Genomic DNA, 27,800 nt, shown 5'->3' on the forward strand with positions numbered 1-27,800 from the left:
TGTAGTTAAAGGACAGTTTTTAAGGTTGAGTGAGCTCACAGAATAAAGTAATTTTTTGAGCAAGAATGTTGTATGATGGAAAATAGGTTTTATGCAAGGGGTTACCCGATGGATCTAGTTAAAGAGATGAAATGTGAAGTTTTAGCCTCACGTAATATGGTGGGGGGGGGGGTCACCATTATGATAAAAGTAAACAAAAAAATAATTCAAGATAAGTTTAGTTTAGCTTGTGTTTTGTCCAATACAGTGGATGAAAAAATATAAAGCAGATTATTATTAATAATTGGAGGTTTCTCACTAATTTTGTAGAACTGACAGATGTTACAGGAGAAAAACCTTTGTTTGTATCCAAGCAGGGGAAAATTTAAAGGAACACTTCTATAAAAAATATAGAGTTACAGATGATAATAAAGGGATGGCCAAATTGGGAGTTGTAAGTTTTGTTCTCTAGTATCAGGAGGCCAGGAAGTAAATATAGAGGCTAGGAAATATGTAATTCGTTTGAAATCTAGGTTTAATTGTAGATCCAAATTTGTAGTCTGTGTTGCTCTATGTGATTTATGTTCAGCATTTTATATGGGGAAAAGTACTAGAGAATTCCACAAGAGAATGTATGAGCACAAGAGAGCGGTAGTGACACAGGATATGAGAAATGGTTTAGCTAAACACATTGTGCATAAACATAAGGGTAGTAGTGATGTGGGTTTTCATTTTTCAGTTATAAATCAGGTGTTAAATTACAGTGAAAGGCTAGATGCGGAAGATAATCTGGACTGGAAAGAATATTGTTGGCAGATCAGACTAAATGCATGTAATATTCCTGGTTTGAATGACAGAGAATTTCAAAGTTGTTTTGAGAAAGAAGGGGTTAAAACATTAAGTATTATTAATTCACATGGCTGGAAAGAAATCATGTGACTGTTTTAGAACATATTTAATGTGTTTGAGTCTGGTGTAACTTGGTCTGATGAAGTTCCATGGTTTTGGGAATGAAAGCGCTTACCAATTTTACCAGTATTTGCTTTTTTTAATTAAAGTTGGATTTTTAAGTTTGACCATTTTGTTTTATGAACATTCACATCAGGGAATGTTTTAAGCAGGGAATTGAATTAATTGACCAAAATTGCGACTGTCACATACACCGCAGTATGTCAAACCTACCCAGGTGTGGGGCTGCGCCCTCACACCCTCCCAATGTGGAGGGCTGCACCCCACACTCCCCCCACATATATATTCCAACTCGGAGATCACACTACAGTGGGGAAAAGGGCAGATTTCCTGATGCTGGCAACTAATTCCATTCCTTGTTAAAATATTTGCTGATGTGAACATTAGTTGTTTTCAGTTCGACAAATTGAGGTTTATGGAGTTGAACCTTCAAAGATATGATATAGACTCCATTTTTGTAATACTTATAAGAGCCCCTGTTTTCCTATCCCAGCTCATCAGTACCTTTTTTATTTCTAACCTAACCTTCTCATTGCTTTTCACTTTCCACTTCTCATTTGCGTGCTAGATATCAAACCATAGGCAATTTATCCATTGTTTTTCCTTAATTCATTTTACTTCCATATTCCTGGGTTATTTTCTGTTGTCTTTCCAGTGTTACCATCACAATCTTAGTCTCGTTGGATTCTGGGCCTTGGTAAATTTAGAATTCTATTGATTATGCTATCATTACCTCTAAACTATTACATAATCATCAGCAGACAGCTGAAAATGCACTTCATCTGTCCTCTGATATCTAGCCATAAGAAATACTTTTGGGATACAGGGAAACACTGTCCTGTGCCCATCTGCACCTCTTCATTTCTCGAATATGTAAACTATTTACTCTACTCTTCATCTCTGAGGCATCATGTTTGCCTTTAAAACCTCTCTCCCACAACTGTCTGCTCTTGTACTGTTCTACCTAGTCACATTTTGTTTGTACTATCCTGCTGTATTCCAACCCCAGTTATTTATATCTTTCCACACTATCAACAAAAACATATACTAAACTAGATAACCTTTGACTTGGTAGTAGCAACATAATTACTCAGAATATATAAAAATAAACTTAATCTGAACCCACAAGAGAAACCGTATGTTATTAGTTAATATGCTGCCCCGCTTATTGCCTTGGCACATAACATACTATGACTAGCCACTCCATGGTACCCTCCTTTAAGGTATAAGCAGTGCCTTTGCTTATTTAGATACAGGTAATACCACTGCTTAATGCATGTCTCATATTGCTTGAGACAGAACAACTGACATGATGTGCTTCAGTCAGATAGGATGGCTTTCTTTTCACAAGTGTGTCTTGCTTAAAAATTGTACTCTGTAATGATGCGAATCTCACGCATATGTGATTTGGTTGTAATTCTGCAGTCATGGTCCATGTGACTGTCATATCAGTGCATTGTGCCCTTGTGGATGACAGGACTTTAGAACTAAATGGACTTGTCAAGTAATTCTTGAAGGGGATTCTTCATCTCCGTCCTTCTTTGAGGAACACCTGTCATCCTTTGGCTTGAACTGACAGGCTTATCCATCTACTCTTTGATCTTACTGGCCCATTGGAGTAGATATTTGTTTGAAGAATTTGCTTATGTTTGCAGTCATGTCTGCTAGTCAGATTTCAGACTTGAAAAGTTTCATTTGCTAAAAAATATACTTAGTCCTTCACAAGGAATAGGCTGCCCCCAGGAAAAACACATCTCTCTCTCTCTCTCTCTCTCTCTCTCTCTGTCTAAAGTGGTTTTACTGTGTTGGTTTCCTGTTGGAATTATGAGACCCTTAATTATGGCTCCCTCAACTATGTAAAGCAAAGTGTGATTGATGAAGCCTTACAGGTAATCTCAGATCTTGCTGTAATGTTGTCAAGGATGGCACTACAAACTGCATTACTGATGATAGTATATATATATATAGGTGCTTGGTCTTAAGATTATATGGCAAATGAACATTCCTTCCTTAGGCTGATACCAACAGCAGTCAAACTAGCATTCATGCACCTCACTCACATTCTGTCTAGTGTTGTCTTATCAACTGTAATTGCACCTTTGATAAACTATTTCTCCCACATACACACTGTTTTTCAAGACAGTCTATAGTACAATTGTAATGTCATTGCACACTCCTGTTTAACAGTAGCATTCTGCTACTAGCCAGAATAATGTGGCATACCAAAATCACAATTGCTGTATACTCTTTCAGTGAGTCAGCCATGCTAAGTTATAGTAGCTGTAGCTAAGCAGTCTTTCTGATCAAAAGGCAGATGCCAGTAGTTTTGATTCACCAGTTTTACATTGTTACCCTTGTATACATCAATTGTCATCCAGATGCTAGATTTTGAGGTAGAATAATGTGTTTTTAATTAAGCAATACAATTTGCAGGTTTAATATATTAGACTACACTTACAGAGAGGAATATAAAATAAAAACTTTCGAGTAGGTATGTGGCCTAATTAAAGCACCAATAGCTATCTTCTTCTACCACCACCTCTAACTGAAGATAAATGTACTCTGTCTATGTCTGAGTTTATGACCATTTAGCAGTTAAAGAAAACCAGACTGGCAAGATAAATAAACATGAGCTCACCAACTCTGGGCAGCAGACTGCTTCTCGATAAATAAACATGAGCTCACCAACTCTGGGCAGCAGACTGTTTCTCTTAGCTGCAGACCATGTGGAGATGTTCTTTATTCCTCCAAATCATAAAAAGTACACCACACATTCCCAGAATAAAGCACTGGATCAACTTCTGAGATGATTTTTAAAAGAAGAGTCACTTTAGTTGAAGCTCCAGTGGGGTTTCTAGGAATGAGTCAATATTGGAAAATATTCTGTTAGTGCACTCGTAGAAAAATCCCCCCATGCTTGGTCAGAATTTTAAATCTAGATAACTTCCCTAAAGCAAGGTTCCTAAATAACTGGAAATCTCTAATTCCAAATAAGGTGACATAGCTGATGATGAGAAGTAGTAGTCTAAGGAATCCAAAGCTCTTCCCTGTGTGTGCATATGTGTGGGCGTGTGAAATAGTTTCACATTACAAAGCTCTGCTGCATTTCTACAGGAAAAAATGCTTGTATGTACAGGTTGTAACATTTAACACCTCTGCTGCGTCCTCACTGAAAAAAAACAATTGCAGGTTTAATACAGTTTTTCATGTTGCATCTTTGCTACATCTGTAGATAAACTGTACAAAAGATTGTTTTTATAAGTACTATACAAATGCAATGAACATGCTTTCTCTCTGCATCTGCCATCTTTGTGGGTGCTGTAACATAAAGCCTTGAGTATGACCCAGGCAACCCATTTCATATAGCATCTTGGGGAGATGCTGGAACCAGCATGGGTAAGGGAGGTATGACATACTTATGCTGGCTCATCTCTGTTTAGAGGAGGGTATGGTGTGCATGCTCGAGTGCTCCTTCCCATTGTAGAGACTAGGGATCTAACATAAATGCTGACTTCAAAGAGAGCAAGGCAAATCATTAAGAGTCCCTCTCTTCTGGAACTGAGAAACTCACCCTTGCTGATATCCATTGCACAGAAATTCATCCATTGCACGGAAATTCTGGGCAAACTAATGAAGTACACAGTGGAAGTTATGTCCATATGAAGACCTCCCCAGCACACACACACACACACACACACACACACACACACACACACACACACACACACACACACACACACACACACACACACCTTGTATTAGATGGAGATTGTTCCTGTCTCCACTGCCTTGCTGTTGACCTAATTGGGAAAAAAAGGGCTGTAGGGTTCTCATCTCTTGCTTGAACAAATGGGCTGGATTGAACAGGTAGAGGGAGGGGACCCCAATGATCACTGAAACAGGGAGCAAAAAAGCAAAAAGAAATGTTGCCTTCTGTCAGCCCCCCCCACAGATGCAGAGGGTGGCGCAGTGGTGCAGCAGTTAGCAGCAAGAGGTTCTCTGGTTCAATTCTTGGCTGGGGTGCCTTCTGTGTGGAGTCTGCATGTCCTCCCTGTGTTCATATGGGTTTCCTTTGGGTATTCTGGTTTCTTCCCACATTCCAAAGACGTGTCTGGAGCGTTTCTCCCTGGGCCTCCTCTGAAAATAGGCTCTGTCCTAGTTGGACATTCCCAGTCAACAAATGATAAATAAATAAATAAATAAAATAAATAGAGGCTACATTCCATACACCCATGCTACTTATATGAATTAATTTTAAGATTGCTGTACTTCAAAATAAGAGGAATGCTCTGAAATACTGGGAACATTATACTTGGTATGTATTCCTCTTGTTTCAGACATTTAGTCTCAGTGCTTTGAAGGGGGCAGCTCCAGTTCTCACAACTTCAACAAGAAGTGTGCTGAGTTTTGTCTCAGTTAGTCCATTCATCACCCAGGTTTACTTCCAGGGACAGAATTATGAGAAAGTTACAGCCATTCATACCCTAGATGTATATCAATTATATCAATCCAGGTTTACCTGAAAAAAAGTATGTAAGCTGTGGAAGACACAGCAGCTGTTTGTCTCTTTCACAAGGAAGACAGAGCAGCTGATTGGCTCTTTCACAGGGAAGGCAGAGTAGGTGTTTGTTTCTTTCACAGTGGGTAGATTTTGACTAGGTACTTGCCAAGCAAATGTTCTCCGAGTGACTTGTCCACTGAATTGTAACTTGTCACATGTAATCTGTTATCCTTTGGCCAGCACAGTAAAAGTGGCATAGCCATTGGACAGTGCTCCTCGTACTTCTTTCAAGATTATCCCCATTATGGACATCTGTACACCAATCACCTGGTCTTTACTTTATACGTTTTCTAAACATTATATAACTCACCTGTCCAGGAGAGAAGCATTTGTGCTACAAAATTTATTACTCTAAATCTGGTAAGTATGGCCTCTGTGGCTGTTGCTTTCTATGTGAAGTTTTGCTTACTACCCAGGATTCATGTGAGCTTGTTACCCCCTGCATAGGACCCCTATACAGGACTCAGTTGATATTCGAGAAGGCCTCTATACTAGGATCTTACTGTCTTTCTTCTGTCCCCGGTGTTGATTGTTACTTTACCCTCTTCAGATGTCCTGACCCCACCCCCAAAAAAATAGATATAAGATTATGCAAAATTATTGTATTGCTTCCTTTATGCTTCAGGTGCGGTTTGCTTTCTTGAAGGTTGAAGTGAAAAATATGGGAATGGACACACCTTCCTTACCAGAACATTGATGCCACTGTGTGTACTGGAAGACGGCATATAAGTCTACATCATGAAAACTAGTAGTATTTAGTGACCGGAGCTGAAGAAAGGCTTGCAAGTAGGAGAGCCTAGCTATAATCCACGGTAGAGACCTTTTTTGAACACCATCTGATATGGTGTGTACTCACACATCTGTAATGAAGCGGATAACCCTTTTGTTCATAGGTTCATAGGTGTTAACTAGGCTAATGACCACAAGGGCTGTTTTTAGGCCTAGCTATGTATCCCAAATGTCTGACAAGTTCTTGTACCCTTAGTAAGTGCAAGTAGGGGCTTGAGAGATGAAACGTTTACAAGCAGGGGCCTCGGAAGTGAACCACTTATAGGCTGCCTGTGTCCATTAGAGACATAGGTGCCAAGCCAGGAATGAATTCCCTGTTCCCCATCCAATTGTTCAAGTCACACTTGAATTGGGTTAGGGAGGAACTCTGCTTCACATGGATGGGGAGCCTGTTCCCAAGAAGGGGTAGTCTCTGGGAAACATACCTGTCTCTCCCAGAGGTCCTATTTATATCACAGGCAATGTTTAAGTCTTTAGAGTGGGTAATTCTTGTGCTGTTTGTTTTGCAGATATGCTGGGGTTCCATCAAGGTAGGGTATGATAATGCCTTGTATGCTAGGCTTAGATCTCCTTTCAACAACCTGTAGGAAACCGAATACAGGGATAGGGCCTTGAGGTGGTCTGCATAGGACATGTTACTTATGTCCTGTATTGTTTTAATGAGAAACATCTGTGGATGTTCCAATTGTTGGACATGCCTGGTTAGGTACATCCCAAAGTGGTCATTGTACTCAATGATGGATTTGATGTGTGCTGAATACAGTGGAACAATGATTTCCTTGGACCTTGATGCCATACCATTGTTTATAAGTTGTACAGCATAGAATGATTTCCTCACTACTGTAGACATGTGATGGTCAAAGGCTAGATTACTCTCTATGTGTGTCCCCAAGGCCCTGACTACTGGCTCAGCTCATAGGGGAGTGTTGTCAATATGATGGTTACCAGGGGTGGATGACTCCCTGAAGGATACTATTATGCATTCCTTGGCATTTAGTTTTAGCCCATGGCTGTGCCATCAGTTATTTGTCTGCATCAGCCCTTCCCTGGAGAACATTTGTGTCTGTGGGCAATTCAGTGACAGCTCCTAATTTGCAATCATTTGCAAATTTAGTCAGCCAGAGACTAGTGACATTTGCCTTAAGTTCAGAGATGTAAATTCCAAAAAGAAGTTATCCCATGACCGATCCCTGAGGGACTCCACTTGTGACTGGCCTCTTTGTAGAGTTAGACTCCTCAGACTCCCTAATTCGAACTTCCTGGGTCCTTTATGTGAGCCAGCTAGCTATCCATCGATATGGATTTGTACCTAACCTCTTGAGTTTTTCAACAATGCCCAAGTACGGTATTGTGTGAAATAACTTGGCCAGGTCAGGGTAGGCAGTGTCAACTATTTTGTCCTCATCCATTGCTTTGGTGAAAGAAGTCCATCAGGTTAAGTAGGCATGACCTGCCCCTGATGAAACCAAACTGGGTTGGGTCCAGTGTCTGGAAGTTTCCTATGTCATTACTGATCATTTCCCTGGTAATTCTTTCCATGGCTTTGCGTATGAGACTAGTGAGACTTATTGGTCTGTAGTTTCCAGGGTCTGCAGATGGCCCACCTTTGTGCAAAGATGACTATTGATGTTTTCCATTCATGATGTAGTAAGCCTGTTTGGAGGCTACAGTTAATTGGCAATTCCAGAAGGCCTGATAGGTCATGTTTGTGCTATTTAGAAGGCATCCTGGAATGTTGTCAGGGCCCACTGATGGAGTGTTCTTGGCCATAGAGAGAGCATTAAGGACCTGTTCCTAGTGAAAGAAGGGGGAATTATATTTGATGGTATTTCCTGAGGGAAGGTTGAAGGGGAGTGAGATGGGTAAAACTGGAGTTGAATTTGTTGGCCGGTAGGTTTGCTATACCTTCTGGTTCAATATAGGTAGTGTCATTAACAATGAGCTCTGCACACAATTGTATATTGCCTTTGGGGTTGCGGACATAGTTAAATAATGCCTTGTGGTTGTCCTTTGCCTGGGAAGCCAAATTTACCTGAAATGTGGCTTTAGTAGACTTTATTTATCCTCTGAGTTGTTTGTTTAGTTTTAGAGTGCTTTGGCTTTAGTAGACTTTATTTATCCTCTCAGTTGTTTGTTTAGTTTTAGAGTGCTTTGGCTTTAGTAGACTTTATTTATCCTCTGAGTTGTTTGTTTAGTTTTAGAGTGCTTTGGCTTTTGCAGACTTTATTTATCCTCTGAGTTGTTTGTTTAGTTTTAGAGTGCTTTTATTCAGCTGGATGCTGCATCATCTAATTTCTGACATGGTTTTCTTCCTTCTGTTATACAGCCTATTGTTGTTGTGATTCCACCAGGGTGGCTTGTTTTTACTTCTTCCTGGTGGGTACAGCTGCCTCTGTGCAGCTATTAACATATTTGTAGAGGGTTTCTGTGAACAGTTCTGTGTAGGTAGCAGTGTTCTCAAAGTTTATGATGGCTTGATATTTTGCCAGGTTATCACTTAATAATAACCTTATAGCAGTTCTTGAATATTCCAGAGTTAGCTGGGCTTCCAAGTTTTATTTTTACATCAGAGGAGACCATTTTGGGGTCTGACCTTGCCGGAGATTGCATTAGGGTGTGTGCAGCAGTCTGCTATATTAGTGATGATGAGATCCAGTGTGGTTGCACCCCTGGTTGGTGTATTGCCCACCTGGTCCAGGGAGTTTGCATTTACAAAATCCAGGAATCTCTGTGACTGTACATTTGGTGTCATATAGGATGCCAAGTTAATAGGTTAATACTGTGGTAATTTAAGTCTCCCATGAATATTGTATTATTGGGTTGGATGGTGAGTGTTTCCAATAAGTTTAAACACATGGTATAGGTTTCCTGGGTCATACAAGGGGAACTATAGCTTGCAAAGAAGTGGTATTGGATTTTGTCTACAGTGATTCAAACATGGAAATACTCAAGTGCATTGTCCTGTTTCGAGGTATATTTATTTTTGATGTAAATCGAGACACTTCCACCTTTAGTCCCTGTTTGTGTAGTAGCTGTGTGGAAGCATTATAACCTTGCACTGTCAGTGTGCTCTCTGTGACAGCACAGACATCAGTATTCCCTAAAGTGAAGAGAGCTTCTAGGGAGTGGAGTTTTTTGTTTAGACTCCTAGCATTGAACAATAACACCTTTAGTTTTCTTGGTTGTCATTTGCTATGTTGAAGGTACTTTCAGTTTGGCATTGTTTACAAAAAGGCACTATGGGGGAGGACAAAGCTTTAACTAATATTCAAAAGCCTAGAGGTGAGAGGTGCAGACCATCACTGGCAAAGCAACATGGTCTGTTGACCATCTCCTTCCATGCTGACAGATATTGAACCCCCTTAGTATGACACCAGGAACTAAGCCAATTATTAAAATCAGTCTTTTGTTCATATTGTGGCATCATCCCTGGAGAAGGTAAGATGCTGCTCAGTGTTAGGCTCATACCAGCCTGGGACTCATATTCCAAGAGCCCCATGATGTGTCTCTTTGGTTTCACTTCATAATTTCGAAATGGTAAAGTCTTGAATTTCAGCACTCTGAGACCATGAAGCTGAAAATGCAGAATGCTGAAAGTGCATAAGAGCGAATTCTAATATCTCGAATCCGCACTTATGCATTTCCAGTACGTTGCATGAAGTGTTTGGGTGGCATGGTGTCTAAAATTGAAGGTGAGTAACTGTGTGTGTTTTTGTACGTTGTATGTGTGGGTAAGGGTAGGGAGGTGTAAGTATGAGTGTGAGTGTTGGATTTGTTGGTGTTTGTGTATGTGTGATGTGTATTTGTGTGCGAGCAAGTGTAGAATGCCGTGGTGTGAGTTTTTTGTTTTTCGTTATGTGTGATCTCAGAGTTGATATATATAAGTAGGGGGTGTGTGGGGGTCACAGCCCCCCATATGGGGGGTGCAGGGGGGCTTGCCCTCCTGCTTATATGTAGTGTAGGGTTGTGTGGTTTGTGTGCTGTGGGTGGAATGGTGTGTGTGTGTGTGTGTGTGTGTGTGTGTGTGTGTGTGTGTGTGTGTGTGTGTGTGTGTGTGTGTGTGTGTGTGTGTTATGTGGTGTATGGTGCATGTATGTTCGTTATTGTGTGATTTGTGATTGTGGGTTTCAGGACTGTGAATGGTTCGGCTTCATAGTTTCGAAATGCTGAAATTCGAGATATCAGCATTTCGAGATTATGAAGTGAAACATCAGGTTGTTTACACCCACATGGACTATGACTGAGTCATAGTGGTACTTGTGGCCCAGTGACCTATGTGCATGTGTAATGGGGCAGATCCTGGCCCCTAATGAGCAACTCACTTGGACTTTCTCCTTACCTAGCCTTGTGAGAGGGACATCAGTGTATCTCACAGTGGAGTCTCCAGTGACCAGAATGTTGGATTGTGTGGTGGCCTGCCTTATGGGCTTAGAAGAAGAGGCTCCATGAGATGTTTTGTGAAAGGTTGTGGTATTTTGTACTTTCTTTGCTTGCCTCAGAGGGGTACTAATTGACAAATGTTGTTGCACAGTCGTTTGTACATAACCCCTCACCAAGTATGCTTGTTTGACTATCATTTCCAAGAAAAGAGCACATTTTGGTTGAGCTATTATTCAGTGGCTACTTCTGACATGTTTTCCCATCACTGTTTCCCCTTCCTTTTTTCTTGAATCAACTGGAACTCGATATAGTATTTTATATGTTGCAGGATCATTATTCATGTTCAGTAATGCTGTGCTGGGAGTACTTAATGCAATATTACTTCTTATACAGAAATTGCTCTATGTCTCCTTAGTAAATAAGTAGCTGGATTGTGTGATCATAGGATTTTATAGAACTAGGACATCTTTCTCATCTTCTAAGTCCTCCTGCTCTCTGGAATCTGTGAAAGGGCTCCAGTGGCAATAGCATTTATGGTACATAATTACACAGATCAATATCGTTGATGTGATTGGACTCCAGACAGTTTCTTCTTGAAAAGCTAGACGCTGAGATAAACTAACTTTTTTGCTTTTAGTTATTAGTGACATAATTATACATTGCAGTGCTACATCAGTGTGATCAACTTATTTGTCTGTTGGCTAACCTTGTCTTTTCCAGGAACACTTTGGGAAGCTGCGTGGCCTTACATTGTGCTGGATTGGTGATGGAAATAATGTCCTAAATTCCTTTTTGATGAGTGCTGCAAAGTTAGGAATGCATCTGAGGATTGCAACTCCAAAGGTGAGAATGAAACACTTGGTATGTCTTTGTAAAAGGTGAAGGAAGTGATGGATTGCTAGGTGACTTGGTAATGATTTCCAAAATGTAGCAGTGACTGAGGAGAAAATCAAACTGACACTCTTGTTACTTACTTGAAAGAAGCAGCAGACTGTTCAGGTGTTAATTATTACCGAACCAGAAAGGTTGAAAAGTGAGGCATCAGTAGTATACAAGTTATAGTCAATGGTTGTAGCAACACCAGCACAAATGAAAATGAAGCACTGCAGGTGAGACTAAACACATCACTGAAAATATTTTCCATTACACTACCAGCTGTCTCACTGAGGCAGTGAAGATGTGTTTATTCTGTCCATTTTAACACTTTTTCTGTAAAAGACAGTCTAGCACTGTGCAGATATTTTGTGCATGCAGACAAAATTAAGAGCACACTGGATGGGTCTATATTAGATATTCAAATGTTTAAAAGTTCGAATCACTAAAGAACGAACTTTAGTGATCGAATTTTTAAAAGTTCGAATATATATAAAAACAATATTTAAACAAAAAAAAGAAAAAAGTAAAGGGTTTAAGCAGGGGAGCAAGCTCCCCTGCACCCCTCACATTGGGGGCTATGCCTCCCACACCCCTGCTACTTAAATATACCAACTCCGAGATCACACTTCAGTGTGCTACAGTGTGGAAATGGAGAATTTCCCATTTCCTACACTGTAGCACGATCTTGGAGTTGGTATATTTAAGTAGCGGGAGGTGTGGGGGGTGCAGGGGGCTTGCCCCCATCTTACACCCTTTAGTTTTTCTTTTTTTCTTTTTTTTTTTAATTTTTATATATATTCTAACTTTTAAAAGTTCAATCACTAAAGTTCGTTCTTTAGTGATTCGAACTTTTAAATGTTAGAGTATCTAATATAGACCCCACTGGATGTATTTTATGTATGTCTGAGAGAGACAGAAAGATTCTACAGACAGTTCTATTTGGGCCTCCTGAGTCTTCAAGTTGCAAGATTTATATTGCAAAAATTAACAGAATGTACTAGAACATTTTTAAAACACCTTTATTGAATTATCACTTGTGACATAGGTAAATTTACATTTCTATAAAGGCAATCAAACTGTTAACTATTTCACATTTATAAACATTATACTTAACATATATTGCCATATATCTTATAATCTAAACAATATTACATAAATTATTCAATTCCTGCCCCCTTTTTAAAACAAGAAACATCTTTATTAAATTTTCACTTATGACATAGGCAATCATACATTTATATAAATGAAAACAAACAATACTGACACAATGCTAGTTGCAAGCATTTTACATCACAAACCATACTGACACACTGCCAGTTGCAAACATTATACATCACTTATAATCTTCTGAATCATTTTCTGTCAAACATTACAGAGCTCATTTAAGTCCTGCCTTCTTTTCAACCTCATTCATCCTCATATGTATTGTTCCCACAATTCCCATTTTTCCTATGTAATTTGCTCCTACCCCTTTTTAACAATTCCAATTCCAGGTGTTTTATGTCTGTTACTATATTCACTACTTCTGGTACAGTTGGTTTAGATTTTGATTTCCATATTATAGTAATTGCTTTCTGACAGCCACCATGATTAAACTCATACTGTGTCTAGGCAATTCCAATTCAGTGTAATAACTCAGAAAAATTATTTCTCTTGTTACACAAATCTGCCCATCCAGCATCTCTGACAGAATAGTCTACAGGGAATTTGTAAAGTCTGACAGCTCATTGCACTCCCAGAAAATATGTTCCCAATTACCTCTTTCTTTCCTGTCACACCTCTATCATTTGCTGTCTATGTGAGGAAAAATTCTCTGGAGTCTATCTGGGGTATAAAAATATCTATGTAAACATTTCCAAGCAAAAAGCCTAAATCTTCTAGATTTTGTTGCACATCTGGGAAACATACATATATCCCCCCATTCTTTCTTTGTAAATTGCTTATCCAATCTCTCTTCCCAATCCTTTCTAACGTCATCTGATTGAGTCTTATAGTTGTCATGCAATATTTTATATGCTCTGCTCATTATTCCTTTTTTCATGGCAGCTGCTGTTCTAGATTCTGCTAAAAACTGTACCAGTGCTGGTCTTTTGTTTAGGACCCCAATATTTCTTTCTCTTTGCCAATACTGTAATATCAATCCTTGTTAGGGAAGGGCATCTATAATTTGCAGTCCAAATAAATTCTTGGTGTCCTCCCATTCTATGAACTTTCCCTCTCTAATTATTTGTTTCCAATACCTTGGTTCCTTTCCAGTTTTCTCCAATAAATTACAGCCCTGCTCTTGCCTGTTATATATATCCCTAATTGCAGTCATCTCTATTGGCAGAATCTCCTTTCTCCATTCACATGTTGGCTTAGTTTTTAGAATACTTTCTGCTACTTTATGAATACAATCTGTATGATTATTGTTATTCTCCTTAAAGGTCTGCATCCGAAATCCCAGTCTCTCCTTGTTTCTTGAGCAGTCCCCCTATTTTATCATCATTCCTTTCCAGTTTGAATTATAGTTTTCTGCTTGTGCTATGTGTTGGAGCCTTAACTGAAATACCCTTTCAAATCGGGTAATCCCAATCACCCCACTTTTCTACTAGAAGAATCAGCTTACCCCACTTGACCCTTGTCATCTTCTACTCCCAGATGAAGTCCTTCAGCTCTTTATTAGTTGCTATCCACAACTTCTCCTCTGGCTGATAAAAATATGACTGACCTGTGTATAAGACGAAAGGGACTAAAAACATTTAACTGCTTGTATCTTACTATCCATAGCCATGTAACAGAGCTTCCATTTTCAAAGTTTTTGTATTATCTTTTGTTTAGACTCTTCCCACATACCCTTAGCTGCCACACCTGAATCATTTTTAATTCATACTCCTAAATACTTCATTTTATCATGTCCCCATAAATATGGATATTGCTTAACCTGTTTGTGTGTGGGGAAATAATTTTCCATTGTTGTCTTTGTTTTAGCTTCATTAATTTTTACCCTGAAATGATTTGAAACTGTCACAGTGTGTTCCACAACACTGTAATGTTCCTTTCTGGTATTGTCAAGTATAAAATAATATAATTTGCAAACAGAGGCAGCTTTTCTTGACTACCATACCAGCTATATCCTTGAATTTCTGAGTCCCTTATTTTCTATGCCAATGACTTTCAATACAATGCAAATAACAAAGGGGAAAGAAAACATCCCTGATGTTCATCGTGCTACAGTGCTGCAGTCATCACACTTGGGTTATCTTGCCGTCAGGCGGTCCCGCAGTCGGCCACAGTTCCAAAGTCTTGGTCCGGCGTCGGTTGCTGTCGCTTCTTCCCTGATGTCAGTGCGCCAGGGGTATATAAGATGCACCCAACGCCATTTGCTTCAGTATTTATTGCCACACGGTGCCCGAAGCAGAAGCAGTTCGCAAGTGCCGGTCGGACGACTCCTGAGATTTTCAAATTGAATTTCAGACCGAAGTCTTCAATAAAGCTAAGTACCCCGTTGGGGAACCTTTTCCAGCCTCAGTCCAATGTCAGAAAAAGTTAACAATTGCATTTCTTGTGGGAAGCAAATACCTTATAAGGACTTTCATTCTTATTGTATTCCTTGCCTAGGCCCAGACCACGACATCACAGGGTGTCGGTTTTGTGCTAGGTTTAATAAACGAACTATTAAACGTTGGTTTGATTTCGCCCGACATTATTTTGGTAGGAAATTTAATTATACCATGTCGTCGGAGCAGCCGACGACCGGAATGCATAAAAAAATGCAAAGATAAGGACAGGCAGCCGAGAACCAAACCAGACTCCGAGGCCTCTGCTAGGCCAGTCGTCGGTTCTCTGGTTTTCAGTGAGGCGCCTACGCAGCCCCTGCCGACTGCTGATTTAGAACCCCAGGCGACATCCAATTCACAAGCAGAGATTGCTAGGCCTCCACAACCTTTACCTTTAGGCCCTTCCAACTCCATGCCTGAAGAAGATTCCGGTGCAGTTGAAACACCTTCAGTTGCAGGAGGTGTCTTCAGACCGACTACACTCACTATTAAATCCTATGCAAAGCTGAAAACTCCTTTAAAAACAAAGAAGACTGTACAGCAGTCTCCAGTACAAGGCCCCATGCCTAAGAAACAGATGCTTAAGATGGCTGAAGACTTAATTACCCTAATCAGGGGTTCCCATCCCCATCATGATAAAAGACCAAGACAGGAGAAGGACTACGCTTCCTCTGACCAGTTTTCAATTTCCTCAGACTCTTCTGAGGAACAGGAATATTCCTTTCCCCCTTATGAAGACTCTGATGCTGAAGAGTCTATCCCTTCTGCATCTCCCCCAGAAGACTACTCTTTTGGGGAAACCTTACATACCATGAGGGAACATTTCCACTGGGAAGGCCAGGATTACTCTGATTCTAAGAAAAGGCTCCGAGAGTTCCTTTTACTACCCCAGCACAGACCACTTGCTATTCCATCTGTGTTAGACATTGTGGATGATGTTTATTCAGAATCTAGTCTTAACCCAGATTCACTACCTCCTGCACCAACCAAACCAGACAGATACTACAGAGTCCCTGACTCACACAAATTCCTGTATAAAAGCCCTGTTACTGACCCAGAAACCATTTCCCAGGGTCCCAAAGGGTTAAGGCCTCTATTGCTAAAAATCCTGTGCCCTTTGAAAGGGATTCTAGAGCACTAGACAGATGGGGAAAGAAAGTATATACCTCAGTTACTCTAGCTATGAGGGCCTTAAATTATCAGTTTCACATGCTGAAATATCAACAATATTTGATGTCTCAATTAAAACAAAAAATGCTCACACATACAGAACAGCCTGATTGCAAGGAAATGCAATATTTGTTGACTGCAGCTGAACAAGTGGGAAAACATACTTTGCAATGTGGATTTGATTAATTGGAAGCTTCTTGTAGAGCAGCAGTGACAGGGTCTGTCATACATAGGCATGCTTGGTTAAAAGAACAAATTTTACCTGATCATGTTAAAGCAAAGTTATTGGATGCACCTTTACAGCAGAATGTTTTATTTGGTGTAAAAGCAGAAGAAGTTTTAAAGAAAATGGAGGATAAGGCAAAATCTATGCAGACGGTCAAGGATTTTTTACAGGTTCAACCCCCTCGTTTCAGCAGAAATTGGCCAACCAAAAACTGGTCCTTTCCAGCTTCTGCTAGACCACAGAAGGGCAGATACAGACACCCAAGGGGCAAAGGCCAGTCACAAGGCTCTTACCAGCCTCGACAATGGGGTGCCACACAAAAAGGAGGAGAAGACAGGTCTCAAACTACCAGAAGACAAACACAAAGACTTACCCCTCAGACTTCCAAGCAAAACCCTCTTGGCAGCTCCCTTGGGGGGGGGGGGGGAACTAGCACATTTTGCAGACAACTGGCACATCATCACAAAAGACAAATGGGTCCTAAATATTGTATCTCAAGGATACAGATTCCACTTTCACACTTTGCCAAGGATAAAAGGAATGCCAAACCTGCCACCAAATCAATGGGCAGAGGCTCAAAAGCAAATTTCAGCTCTCACGGACACGAGAGCCATTCAACAAGTTCCTACACAGGAGCAAGGACAAGGATTTTACTCAAGACTGTTTCTAGTTCCCCGAAAGGACAAAGCCTGGAGACCCATTCTGGACCTGTCAATTCTAAACACATACCTGGAAGTACCCAAATTCAAGATGCTAACACTACAGCAATTTCTTCCCATGCTGGGCAAGAAGGCTTGGCTAGTAACATTGGACCTCAAGGAGGCATACCTGCATGTCCCTATCAGACAAAATTGCAGAAGATACCTCCGATTTATAGCAGGTTCAACCCTTTACCAATTCTCTGCACTGCCCTTTGGCTTATCTACTGCACCCAGGGTCTTCACAAAATCCCCGGGACCAGTAATTACATACTGCAGACAAAGAGGGATTCAAATATATCCATACCTGGATGACTGCCTTATTCAAGCAGAAAGCGACATTCAGTTAAAGCATCTGGCATTTGTCAAAAACTTACTAAGTTGCCTAGGGTACACAGTAAATGAAAAGAAGTCAAAACTAGTGCCCTCAGAAGACATAATATTCCTGGGTGCCAGCTTAAATACAACGGCCCAGATGGCATATCTCACGCGAGACAAGCAAGGACAACTGACACAATACTTCAAAATGATGGCAACAAAGACCCAACTCCCTGCAAGAAAATTTCTGCAGGCCTTGGGATTCATGGCATCTTGCATACTACTAATACCATTTGCAAAACTGCATATGAGGAAATTACAATGGTATCTGAAAAGCATATGGACTCAACACAGCCACAGCTTGGAAACAATAATTCTACTCATACCCTGCCTTCAACAGGAGTTTCTATGGTGGGCTCAGGCATGTCACCTCAACAAGGGTCAGCCTTTTACCTTACCCACAGCCAGGCAAACTATAACAACAGATGCATCGGATTATGCCTGGGGAGTGCACATAGCAGGACAGTGTATTCAGGGCAAATGGTCTGCAGACCAAAGGCATCTACATATCAATCAAAAAGAGATGCTAGCTGTACAAAATGCCCTAACAGCTTTCAAGGACCTCCTACATCCAGGACAACTCCTAGTAAAGACGGACAACACCACAGTGATGTGGTACATAAACAATGCAGACAAGCAATGACCTTGTGGAACACAGCACTGACCCACCAAGTTCAACTACAAGCACAATTCCTGCCAGGAAAGAAAAACACATTGGCAGACGATCTAAGCAGAAACATCATAGATCCTCACGAGTGGAAACTAGATCCACAAGTATTCACAATGATAACTCAAAAATGGGGGAGCCCAGACATAGATCTGTTTGCTTCCCCCCAAAACTACCAACTATGGAAATTCTGCACAAGGACATACCACACACTAGCTTGGAAAGTGGACGCCCCCTCATTCAGTTGGAAAACATTGGCAGTGTATGCCTTTCCTCCACTGCCTCTTCTGGCAAAGGTGCTGCTGAAAGCCAGATTAGAGAGGCCACAAATGATACTCATTGCTCCAGACTGGCCATGCCAACACTGGTATCCAATAATAAGGAACATGGCTCAAGGCCCACCATAGATTTTACCTACAATTCCTCACCTGCTCACTCAGCAAAACAATCAGATTCTACACAGCCAGCTCAAGACTTTAAATCTGGCTGCATGGCAAATTGCCTAAACAACCAGTCAACACTTCTCTCTAAAGCTGTGATGGGCGTCATTCTGGAGGCCAGGTGGCCCAGCACCAGTAAAGTCTATTCAGACAAATGGAAAAGATTCTGCAGCTATTTCAGCTCAATACAACATGGATCCTCCTATATCTTCACATCCATTACTAAGACAGTTCCTCAGAGGGGCTAAGAACATAAGACCGCCCCGGAGAGCACCAACACCAACTTGGGATCTCAACTTTGTTTTGGAAAAACTTACACTACCGCCCTTTGAACCAACTTTCACAGCTGATCTACAGTTCCTATCATGGAAAACTGCCCTGCTGTTAGCAATAACTTCAGCACGAAGAGTCTCAGAACTACAGGCCCTAATGGCAGTGGAGCCTTTCATCATTGTTCATCAAGACAGAGTCTCTTTATGAACTAACCCTTCCTTTATGCCAAAGGTGGTATCCAGTGTGGCCCTAAACCAAACCATTCATTTGCCCACCCCACAAAGGGGAAAGGCTCCTACACTCTTTGGACATTCACAGGCAATTACATTACTACTTGGATAAAACTAAAGCTTTCAGAAAATCTGACCAGCTCTTTGTATCCTATGCTGCAGGATCACAAGGAAAAACTATCTCAAAACAGACCATTTCAAAGTGGATAGGACACTGTATCCATTTCTGCTACACACACCATGGGAAACCTGTGCCTGATAACATCAGGTTCCATTCCACCAGGGCTACAGCAACATCAACAGCCTTCCTCAGAGGGGTACCAACTAAGGATATTTTGGAGGCTGCAACTTGGAGTTTAGTGTACACCTTCACCAAGCACTATGACTTACCTCTATACTCTAAAACCAGAGCTGGCTTTGCCACTGCAGTTCTGCAGGGCCTCCTAGCCTCACCAAACCCTGTTTAGTTCCACCACCCATCCTTAGCTTTGGGATTCAACCCAAGTGTGATGACTGCAGCAGTGGAACACGATGAACATAGTACAGTTTTGTACCTACCATAAATGTAGATGTTCGAGTGTTCACACTGCTGCAGTCCAGGTTACCCTCCCTCCATCCCCTCTGAACTAGCTGGAATTATCTATACCTTTCTATCCTATACAACCTTTGTGGTGTATTTGCTTGTAACCGAAGGTATTGTTTTATTATTATATATATATTTTTATTAGCAATATGTATTGCCTACCTATTGGGGGCACCTGACATCTGGGGCAAGAAAAACTGAAGAAAATGGCATTGGATGCATCTTATATACCCCTGGCACACTGACGTCAGGGAAGAAGAGACAGCAACTGACGCCGGACCAAGACTTTGGAACTCTGGCCAACTGTGGGACTGCCTGACGACAGGATAACCCAAGTGTGATGACTGCAGCAGTGTGAACACTCGAACATCTACATTTATGGTAGGTACAAAACTGTACTTTTGGTTCCTCTGCTCAAGCAGAAATTATCAGAGAGGACTCCCACCCACTTAAATTTCACCTCTGATCCCTCATGTATCCTTCTAATCGGCCTTATAATTTTGTCAGGAAATGCAAATGCTTCCATTGCCCTCCTCATAAAGTCCCAGCTTACTCTGTCAAGTGCTTTCTCTGCATGAAGACCTACCAACAACAGAGGTATTTTCTTTCATTCTGCTTCCCTGTGGATCATCAATGTTCTGTTAATGTCAAATGTTTCTCTCCCCTCCACAAAACCACATTGATCCATATCTATCAATTTTGGCATCACTTTTGCCATTCTTTTAACCATTATAGACAATACTTTATAAAAATAGTTTAGTATTGAAATGGGCTTGTATGAAGCTGGGGCTGATGTATCTTTACCCTGTTTAGGTATTAGAGCTACCACTGATTTCTTCCAGGATGCTAGTACTTCTCCTCTTGAAATACTTTTAAACAAAACCTTCCAGATCTTTATCAGTTTTTCCCTCCTAACTTCCAAACTTCCACAGGAATACCATCTACTCCTGGGGAATTTCCTGTAGATTGGTTATACATCACCATTTTTATCTCATCTCCTACTATCCTCTTTAGTAATTGAGCCCCATCTACCTCTAATTTTGGCATATTTAATTCTTCCATAAAATTTCCATTTGTATCTTTTCTTGATTGATTTCCATATTTCTCTGCTTTATACATACTTTCATATAATTTCCAAAATATTTCTAGTACTTCTACAAGATCTCTTGTTATCTTCCTTATTATAGGCTCCATAAGCTTGGCGACAGCCCTTAATAGTTTCTGTTGCCTGAGACTTTGTGCTAAAAGTTTTTTATGATCGAGTTATTTTCAAAAAACAATTGCTTAACAGCAGTCTTTCTAAACTAATGCATATTATTGGGGTATCCCTTATTTTCTGTTTAGCATTCTGCAGTTCATCCTCTTTTTGTTCTGTGAAATTGCCCCTATTCTACAATATTTTAACATTTGTCATTCCCTTTAAATAATTCTTGTTACTTCTTAACCACATCTCCCTTTCTTTTATATGCAGCCTATTTTTAAACTCCATCTTAATTTTATCCCACTCCCTAGCTATATTTTCAGAAGAAATTTCTATCTTCTCTAGTAGCTCCTGAATAATCTCCACTATCCATTCCTTAAATTCCTCTTTTTTCAACAGATAGGTGGGAAAGCACCTGTGTCTCATTTTTATTTCATTACTCTGTGTTTTTATTTTAGTTGTTATTCATGCATGATCTGAGCTAGTTATTGGGTGTGTATCAAGACTGTCAATTAAATAAACATGTTGCTGTGAAAAGTAAATTCTGTCTAGCCTATTCCAGTTTTTATATCTTGGGGAATAATATGTGAATTCACTCCAAACTCTTATTACTGAATTCACATCTTCCATGCAAAATATTTGAATACATTTCTTCATAAATCTACCCTTCTACACTGCTGCAAATCAAATCCAGGTCTCTACCAGTTAATATTCCTTACTGAAAACTCATTATTTCTCCAAGAATTTTCTTAAGCTCCATTATAGCAGTTTAGTGGAATATAAATACATGCCAGTTTAATTCTCCTCCCTTGTCAGTAGCCCCTTAGTACTACAAATCTACCATTATCTTTTTTATCCTCTTATATAATTTTTAAAGCTCCTCTTGCAATTAATACAAGCACTTCTCTTTTCTTTGTCCCAGGCATTCTGCTGAATAACTATCCTGAAAACTTTTCTTTATCAAGTTCCCATGTTCAGTTCTTTCCAAGTGTGTCTCCTGTAGCATAGCTAATTGTAGTCTACATTTTTAATATAGTTCCCTAATCTTTCTTTTTTTTTGTATTTATCTAGCGGACTATTGATATTTAAAGCCATTTCAGAAAGAGTCATTGTATTAAAACGTTATTATTCCCACATTTTACATATAATACTTTTTTTGTCAAATGTCTAGTTCCAGCTTTTGTGTTACATGCATACACTGTTCAGCACATTGAGGTTTTATACAGTTGTTTCTTGTTATTTCCATTTGAGCCTATGTTACATCTTATAAAACTTTTAAAAAACATCAAACAAAACAAAAAATAAAACATACTCTCAATAAGCTGTAAAACCTAGTAACTTAATACTAACACATAAAACTATATACATCTTCAAATATTGAAGTTGTACCCTCCTAATTGGAACAAATGTCCCAAACTGATAGCCACACTCATAGACTTGAGTTAATCTAAAAGGAAGGTTATCCGTGCTAAGATGCATGATGAAGCCTGTGCTTCTACTAAGTGCTGACAGGTTTTGTCTTATCTTTATAGCTCTCCCAGCTGGGAAACACCTGAATGCTTTCAGAGAACATTATCTCCTAGCCAATGTCTCTCTCTTTTTTCTTTTTTTTCCAGCCAATCACTTTCCACCAGACTGTAGCCAGATTCTCTTTATCAGACTGTAGCCAATTTCTCTTTCAGACGGTCTCCATTGAGACATGAGGACCAGATACAGAATTGCTACTAAGCATAGATTTATTTGCTAGAAAAAAGCCTCATAATATTCAATATTCTTTTTCATTTACTTGCTTATTCTTAAAATTTGTTACGAGATCATTCTAAGGGACTTAATCCAATCATTCAAAGAGTGAAGGAGTGAAGGGAGAAATGAAAAAAAAGCACAGCAACATCTGTTTACAATAGTATTCCCATTACACTTAAATAACTGAGAAAACTACTTTATAGCATGCAAAGAAAATCGTACACCACAAAAATACGGGTCTATATCAGATCATTGAAATGGCTCATTATCGAATGCCGTAACGTTGAACTCCAAAACCCAAACCCTAACAATATCGAAACCTCAAAACTTAATTTTTTCCCAGGGAAAAAATTTGCTGTTCTGAGAAACTCACACACACCACAAGCACACTAAAAAGCAGCAATCCACACACATACATTTAAAAGTTACATCTAACCCTACACTACACTGCACATGCACTACTATTTATAAACTTACCTTAACCCAGACCCTAACCCTAAGGTCCATCACTATCACACACTCACCTCATCCACGCCCTAACCCTAACTCACTTAATCTGCCCCAACCCCAAATTCTCACTATCGCACACTCACCTCACCCGCGCCCTAACTCACCTAACCCACCCCTAACCCCAAATTCTGTCACAATCGCATACTTACCTGACCCATGCCCTAACCCTAGCTCACCCAACCCGCACCCTAACCTGAACATCCGCACAATCATACACTTACCTTAACCCAACCTATAACTTTTTACCGCATCACTGAAAACAGCGAAGCCACAACAACAGCCAACCAAATTCTTTCCCTAGGAAAGAATTCGGTTTTGTGCAGCTTCACTGTTTTCAGCATTCGCGATATTGGGTTCGATATTAGATCATTCAAAATTCTGCCATTTTGATGATCTAATATAGACCCCAAAAATACTACGATTACAAAAAAAAATCTTTACATACAGTTAATTTTCTCCCTTCTCTTCCCCTCTCCTTAGTATTTTTCTAAACATTAATAACATAAAATAGGGCAAATGCTTTAGAGTCCCCCACAAGTCTAACAAATTGTAAAAAAAACTCCAGTATTTCCAGATTTTCTTGTTCTGTCATATTTCCCAAATATAATTATTGCATTGAAATCTGACATGGTTACTGGTTTTATTACTGTTCATCTCTGTCTCCCAGATCATGTCTATGCTTCATTTAAAATATAATCTTGATTCTTCTAGTCATCTCTTCTGCTCCCTTCTTTCTCTCCAGCATTTTCCATTGAAACATTGGAAAAGGTTTCACTGGTATAGTCTCTGTGATATTTATTACCAGAAGAACAAGCAGTTTCTCCTGGATCACAGCTCAGTTTTTTGTTGGACAAACTTTTGTATTTCCTTCTTAATGTACTTCATCAAAAATATTTTGTCCCTTCAGGGAAGAATATTTTGAATATAGCTATGTACAGCAGTTTGAATCTCATGCCTGCTTCTTGACATTCCCTGAATAGTGGAATAAATTTACTCCTGTTCTACCTAGTGTACAATGAATAATCATTTTCCACAAACACTCTGCTGTCTCCCACTTTTAGTACTTTGTTCTTCTGCCACAGTTTTGTCAGAATCACTTCCTTCTGCTGGTAGGATTGCATCTTTACTATTAAAGGTCTAGGTTGCTTTCTCATAGTCAGGTTTGGAGCATACACACATTGTGCCCTTTCAACTAACAACTTCTGCTGTGGAAAACCAGTCCAGTTGCTTATTTGTGCGTTCATAAAATTAATGCAGTCTGTTCCTTCCCCTTCTCTCGTATAGCTGAAAATCTCAGGTTTTGCCTTCATGCTCCATCCTCTAATTCTGTTATTTTTTGAAACATCTCTTCTTGAGCAGTCTCATATTCAGCCAGCCTTTTCTTCATTTCATCCTCTGATTTTTGCAGTTTTATCTCCTCATCTGAATATCTGTTTAAAGCTTTTTCCATTTTTTTCCAGCCATTTGTTGTTTGAATTAATATACTCCAACAGTGTTTGGTTTATTTTAACCAGGTCTGTGTGCAGTTGTCTTATATCTTCCTCTAGGTTACTGACAGCCACATCTGGAGGTTGCACTGTCTTTTGCTGAACAGCTGCAGAAATCTTCCTGGTCAGTGTGTTTTCCTCACCTTTTGTAGCTGATTTTCTTTCAGGTGTTCTGTATTTCTTTTTTCCTGGCATCCAGGTAGTGCACTTACTAGCCATTTATTGACATTTAACCATAAACACAAAAGTCTACTGGCCTTCTGTGCCGAGTTTCTGTTTTTACACTGGGGGGCGTAGAATTAAGCTGCTACTCAATGTGCAGCCATCTTGGAAGTCTCAGTATACTAGAACATTTTGATAAGAGTCTCTGAATACCATTTTGTAAGCCATTGTTTGAATGGGAGAGTAATGGGATGGAGGATAAGACCTTCCTCCTAATTCAGGGGATTTTACTTTTCTATCCCATTAATCTGTTTTACCATCTCTGAGTTGTCACAGATTAGAAATAAGGGTAACTGTTTATCAAAGGGATCATGGCTGCAGTAGATTTAACCAGTAACCTGAATTTACCCCAGTGTAATGTCTGACCAACCAGCATGACTTCCAGAACATTGGATTTCCTTCTGCATAGAGTGAACTCCCCCCCCCCACCACCAGAGGTGTCAGACTGATGCTGATTAGAAAAGGGAGAGCAGCCCATGCCATCTTTAGTTCGTTTGCCATGATATATATGTTATGTTTAGTCGTTACTGCTCTGTTTCAACCTAAACCTTTTGCCAGAATGATAAGTATTGTTTTTTGAGATGCCTTTTCTAATATCTCTGACTTACTTGCTAATGTCTGCTGTGCTGTTTTCCATCTGACAGTGTAACATCCTTGTAGAGAGTACTCTCTGTCTGTAGTTCTAAAGCCGATGATGTTGCATGAAAACCTTATGGACAAAATGTGCTTGTGCCAGGCAGAACCCGCGAAAGTATTTCACCTTCAGTGCCTTTTCTATCTGGAGGATGATTGCCTGAACAGAATTAATGGAATGGCTCTTATTTTAAAAAGAACATGTTTAAAAGTGGAGCTGCAAACTTAAACACTTTTTTTTAAAGCAATGGATATGCCTATTCGTAAATCAGAGTTTGTCCCCTCAGTATGATTATTATGAACTAACTTTCCTGTGGGGCCTAAAATGTCAAGAAAGAGTGTGACAGAAAACATGTAAAAGCCTGTGAAAGTTGTAACCGCAAAAGTAGACAGAGTACATGAGGCTTTAGAGATCCTGTCAGTTCTGCATAGGCCAGAGGATTCTGGTTCCATGGAGGTACCAGCTCATAAGCTCTCCCTACATGTGTAGAACAGTTATCTGATGAAGCATTTCTAGAGACCGACAGTAGGCTAGAGCCTTCTTTTGATAAGCTGGCATGAACATTTACTACTACTACTTCACAGCTGGACACTGTTTACCAGATATCTGCTGTAGCCAAAATTTGGTGCAGACCCTAGTGGAAAAAAACTAAACATACCCCTTTTGCTTTGAAGCCCAGGTATCTCACCTTTTTGTAGATATTACTGATCTGATGTTGTCATTTTCATTCGTTTCTCAACCTGTGAGTTTCAGATCCGGACATCTGCTCTGACTCTGCTGCTTTACAAGTTAGAATTCGAAGCTCAAGCTCCTTCTCTCTATCCCATAATGCCCTCTTCCCCAAGATTACCTCAGATCTTGTTTGCCACTGATCTGATAAGCATTGAGGTTTCTCTGCTGTGTGAGCTTCTGTCAGAGTTTGGTTTCTTAAATCGTAAGTCTGTCTTGGACTGTGCTTTATTGTCTCAATCCTCTAGCCTCTCCTTCCATGGCTGAGAAGTCTGATAAACAATTGGGTTTCAAAAAATGCATTTTCTGTAGTCACAAGATTCCTTTATCTGATGCCCACAGGTAGAACATCTGCTGTCTAGGCCCAGCGCACCTCGACAGTTCTTGTGATATTTGTGGGGGGCTTAATCTGGGGGTGCTGGCAGACCATAGGGACAAGCGTATCTTAAAAGGCTTGCTTCCTTCTCCTGCTCCTTCTGTGCCTTCCACTTCAGGGGCTGAAACCCAAGTAAAGAAACACAAGGAGGCCAGGGAACATAGAAAATGTTTCCCTGAGAGTTCCTCCTTCGAGTCACCAAAAAAGGCTCCAAAAACCTCAGATCAGAGACCCTCTGATCTGACAGTTCTGGTCTCATCTCTTTCAGGTCCCTGTACTCCACCTGTCACTTTGGAGCTGGTTGTCTTGGCTCAGACATCTCCTTTCAAGGAGTCCTCTCCAAAAAGAGTGCCCAGGCCACCTTCAGCTTCCTCTTCTGTCAGGTCTTCCAACAGTTTGTCCAAGCATGTGGTGGATAGACTGATGTGACAATTTTTAGAGACACAGATCCAGATTGGGGTTTTGCCAGCTCTGTCTCCTTCAGGATCCATGAACATACATTTGCCCTTCCATCCTGTAGCTCCATCTCTGATCCAATCTCCAGCTTCAGAGTTGTTGGATCTGATGGCCCTGAGAACCAAGACGTTGTATCCATTAGTAATTATTACTTGGAGTCTGACCACCACCCTAATGCACTCTGCTCTGACAGCATCAGGCCCCAGTGCATCTCAGAGCCGAAGCTTAGACATTATGTCTGCGGGGCTTACTTCAACTCCAAAATTTTTGGAGCTGTCATTTTGGCGTTTGATAGCTCAGCTCCATCTCCCCCCTTGGAGCGCAGGGTTGTGGGGGCTCTGGTGAAGTCTACTTCAGCAGCATCAGCTCCAGAAGAAGGACTCTCAGGTCCTCCTAGTCCATCTGCCTTCAAGGTGGTGGAGAGGGTCCTCTTCCTTGCTAGGGGATTTTCGGTTCTCCCACCACTGGATCTAATCCCGACCTCCATGGAATTTGTCACTGAGACCTCACATCTGCCAGTGGGACAGCCAGTCCTGGAAAGCCTCCAGCCTTTTCCTACTGTGGAACCCAAAATTTCTTCCAATATCTCTCCGGAGCATCTCACTGTGGAGTCCCTTGTAAAAAAAGAAGTGTAAAAGGAGACACTTGAATTCCCCTCGGGAATAGGTCAAGAAGGAGCTGGCT

General features: G+C 40.4%; 1 protein-coding gene across 1 annotated transcript in view; it reads left to right on the forward strand.

Annotated features, from left to right (window-relative positions):
* The window catches only part of LOC122802617 (ornithine transcarbamylase, mitochondrial-like), a 479,979-nt gene that overhangs the window by 262,171 nt on the left and 190,008 nt on the right, over positions 1-27,800 (forward strand). The window contains exon 6 of the mRNA XM_044072308.1: positions 11,399-11,521. Coding sequence (XP_043928243.1) covers positions 11,399-11,521 — 123 coding nt within the window. The remainder of the gene's footprint in view (positions 1-11,398; positions 11,522-27,800) is intronic.

The sequence above is a fragment of the Protopterus annectens genome, chromosome 5.part0 (genome assembly GCF_019279795.1).
Source record: "Protopterus annectens isolate FY-2018-M chromosome 5.part0, PAN1.0, whole genome shotgun sequence".
In the NCBI taxonomy this organism is placed as follows: domain Eukaryota; kingdom Metazoa; phylum Chordata; order Ceratodontiformes; family Protopteridae; genus Protopterus; species Protopterus annectens.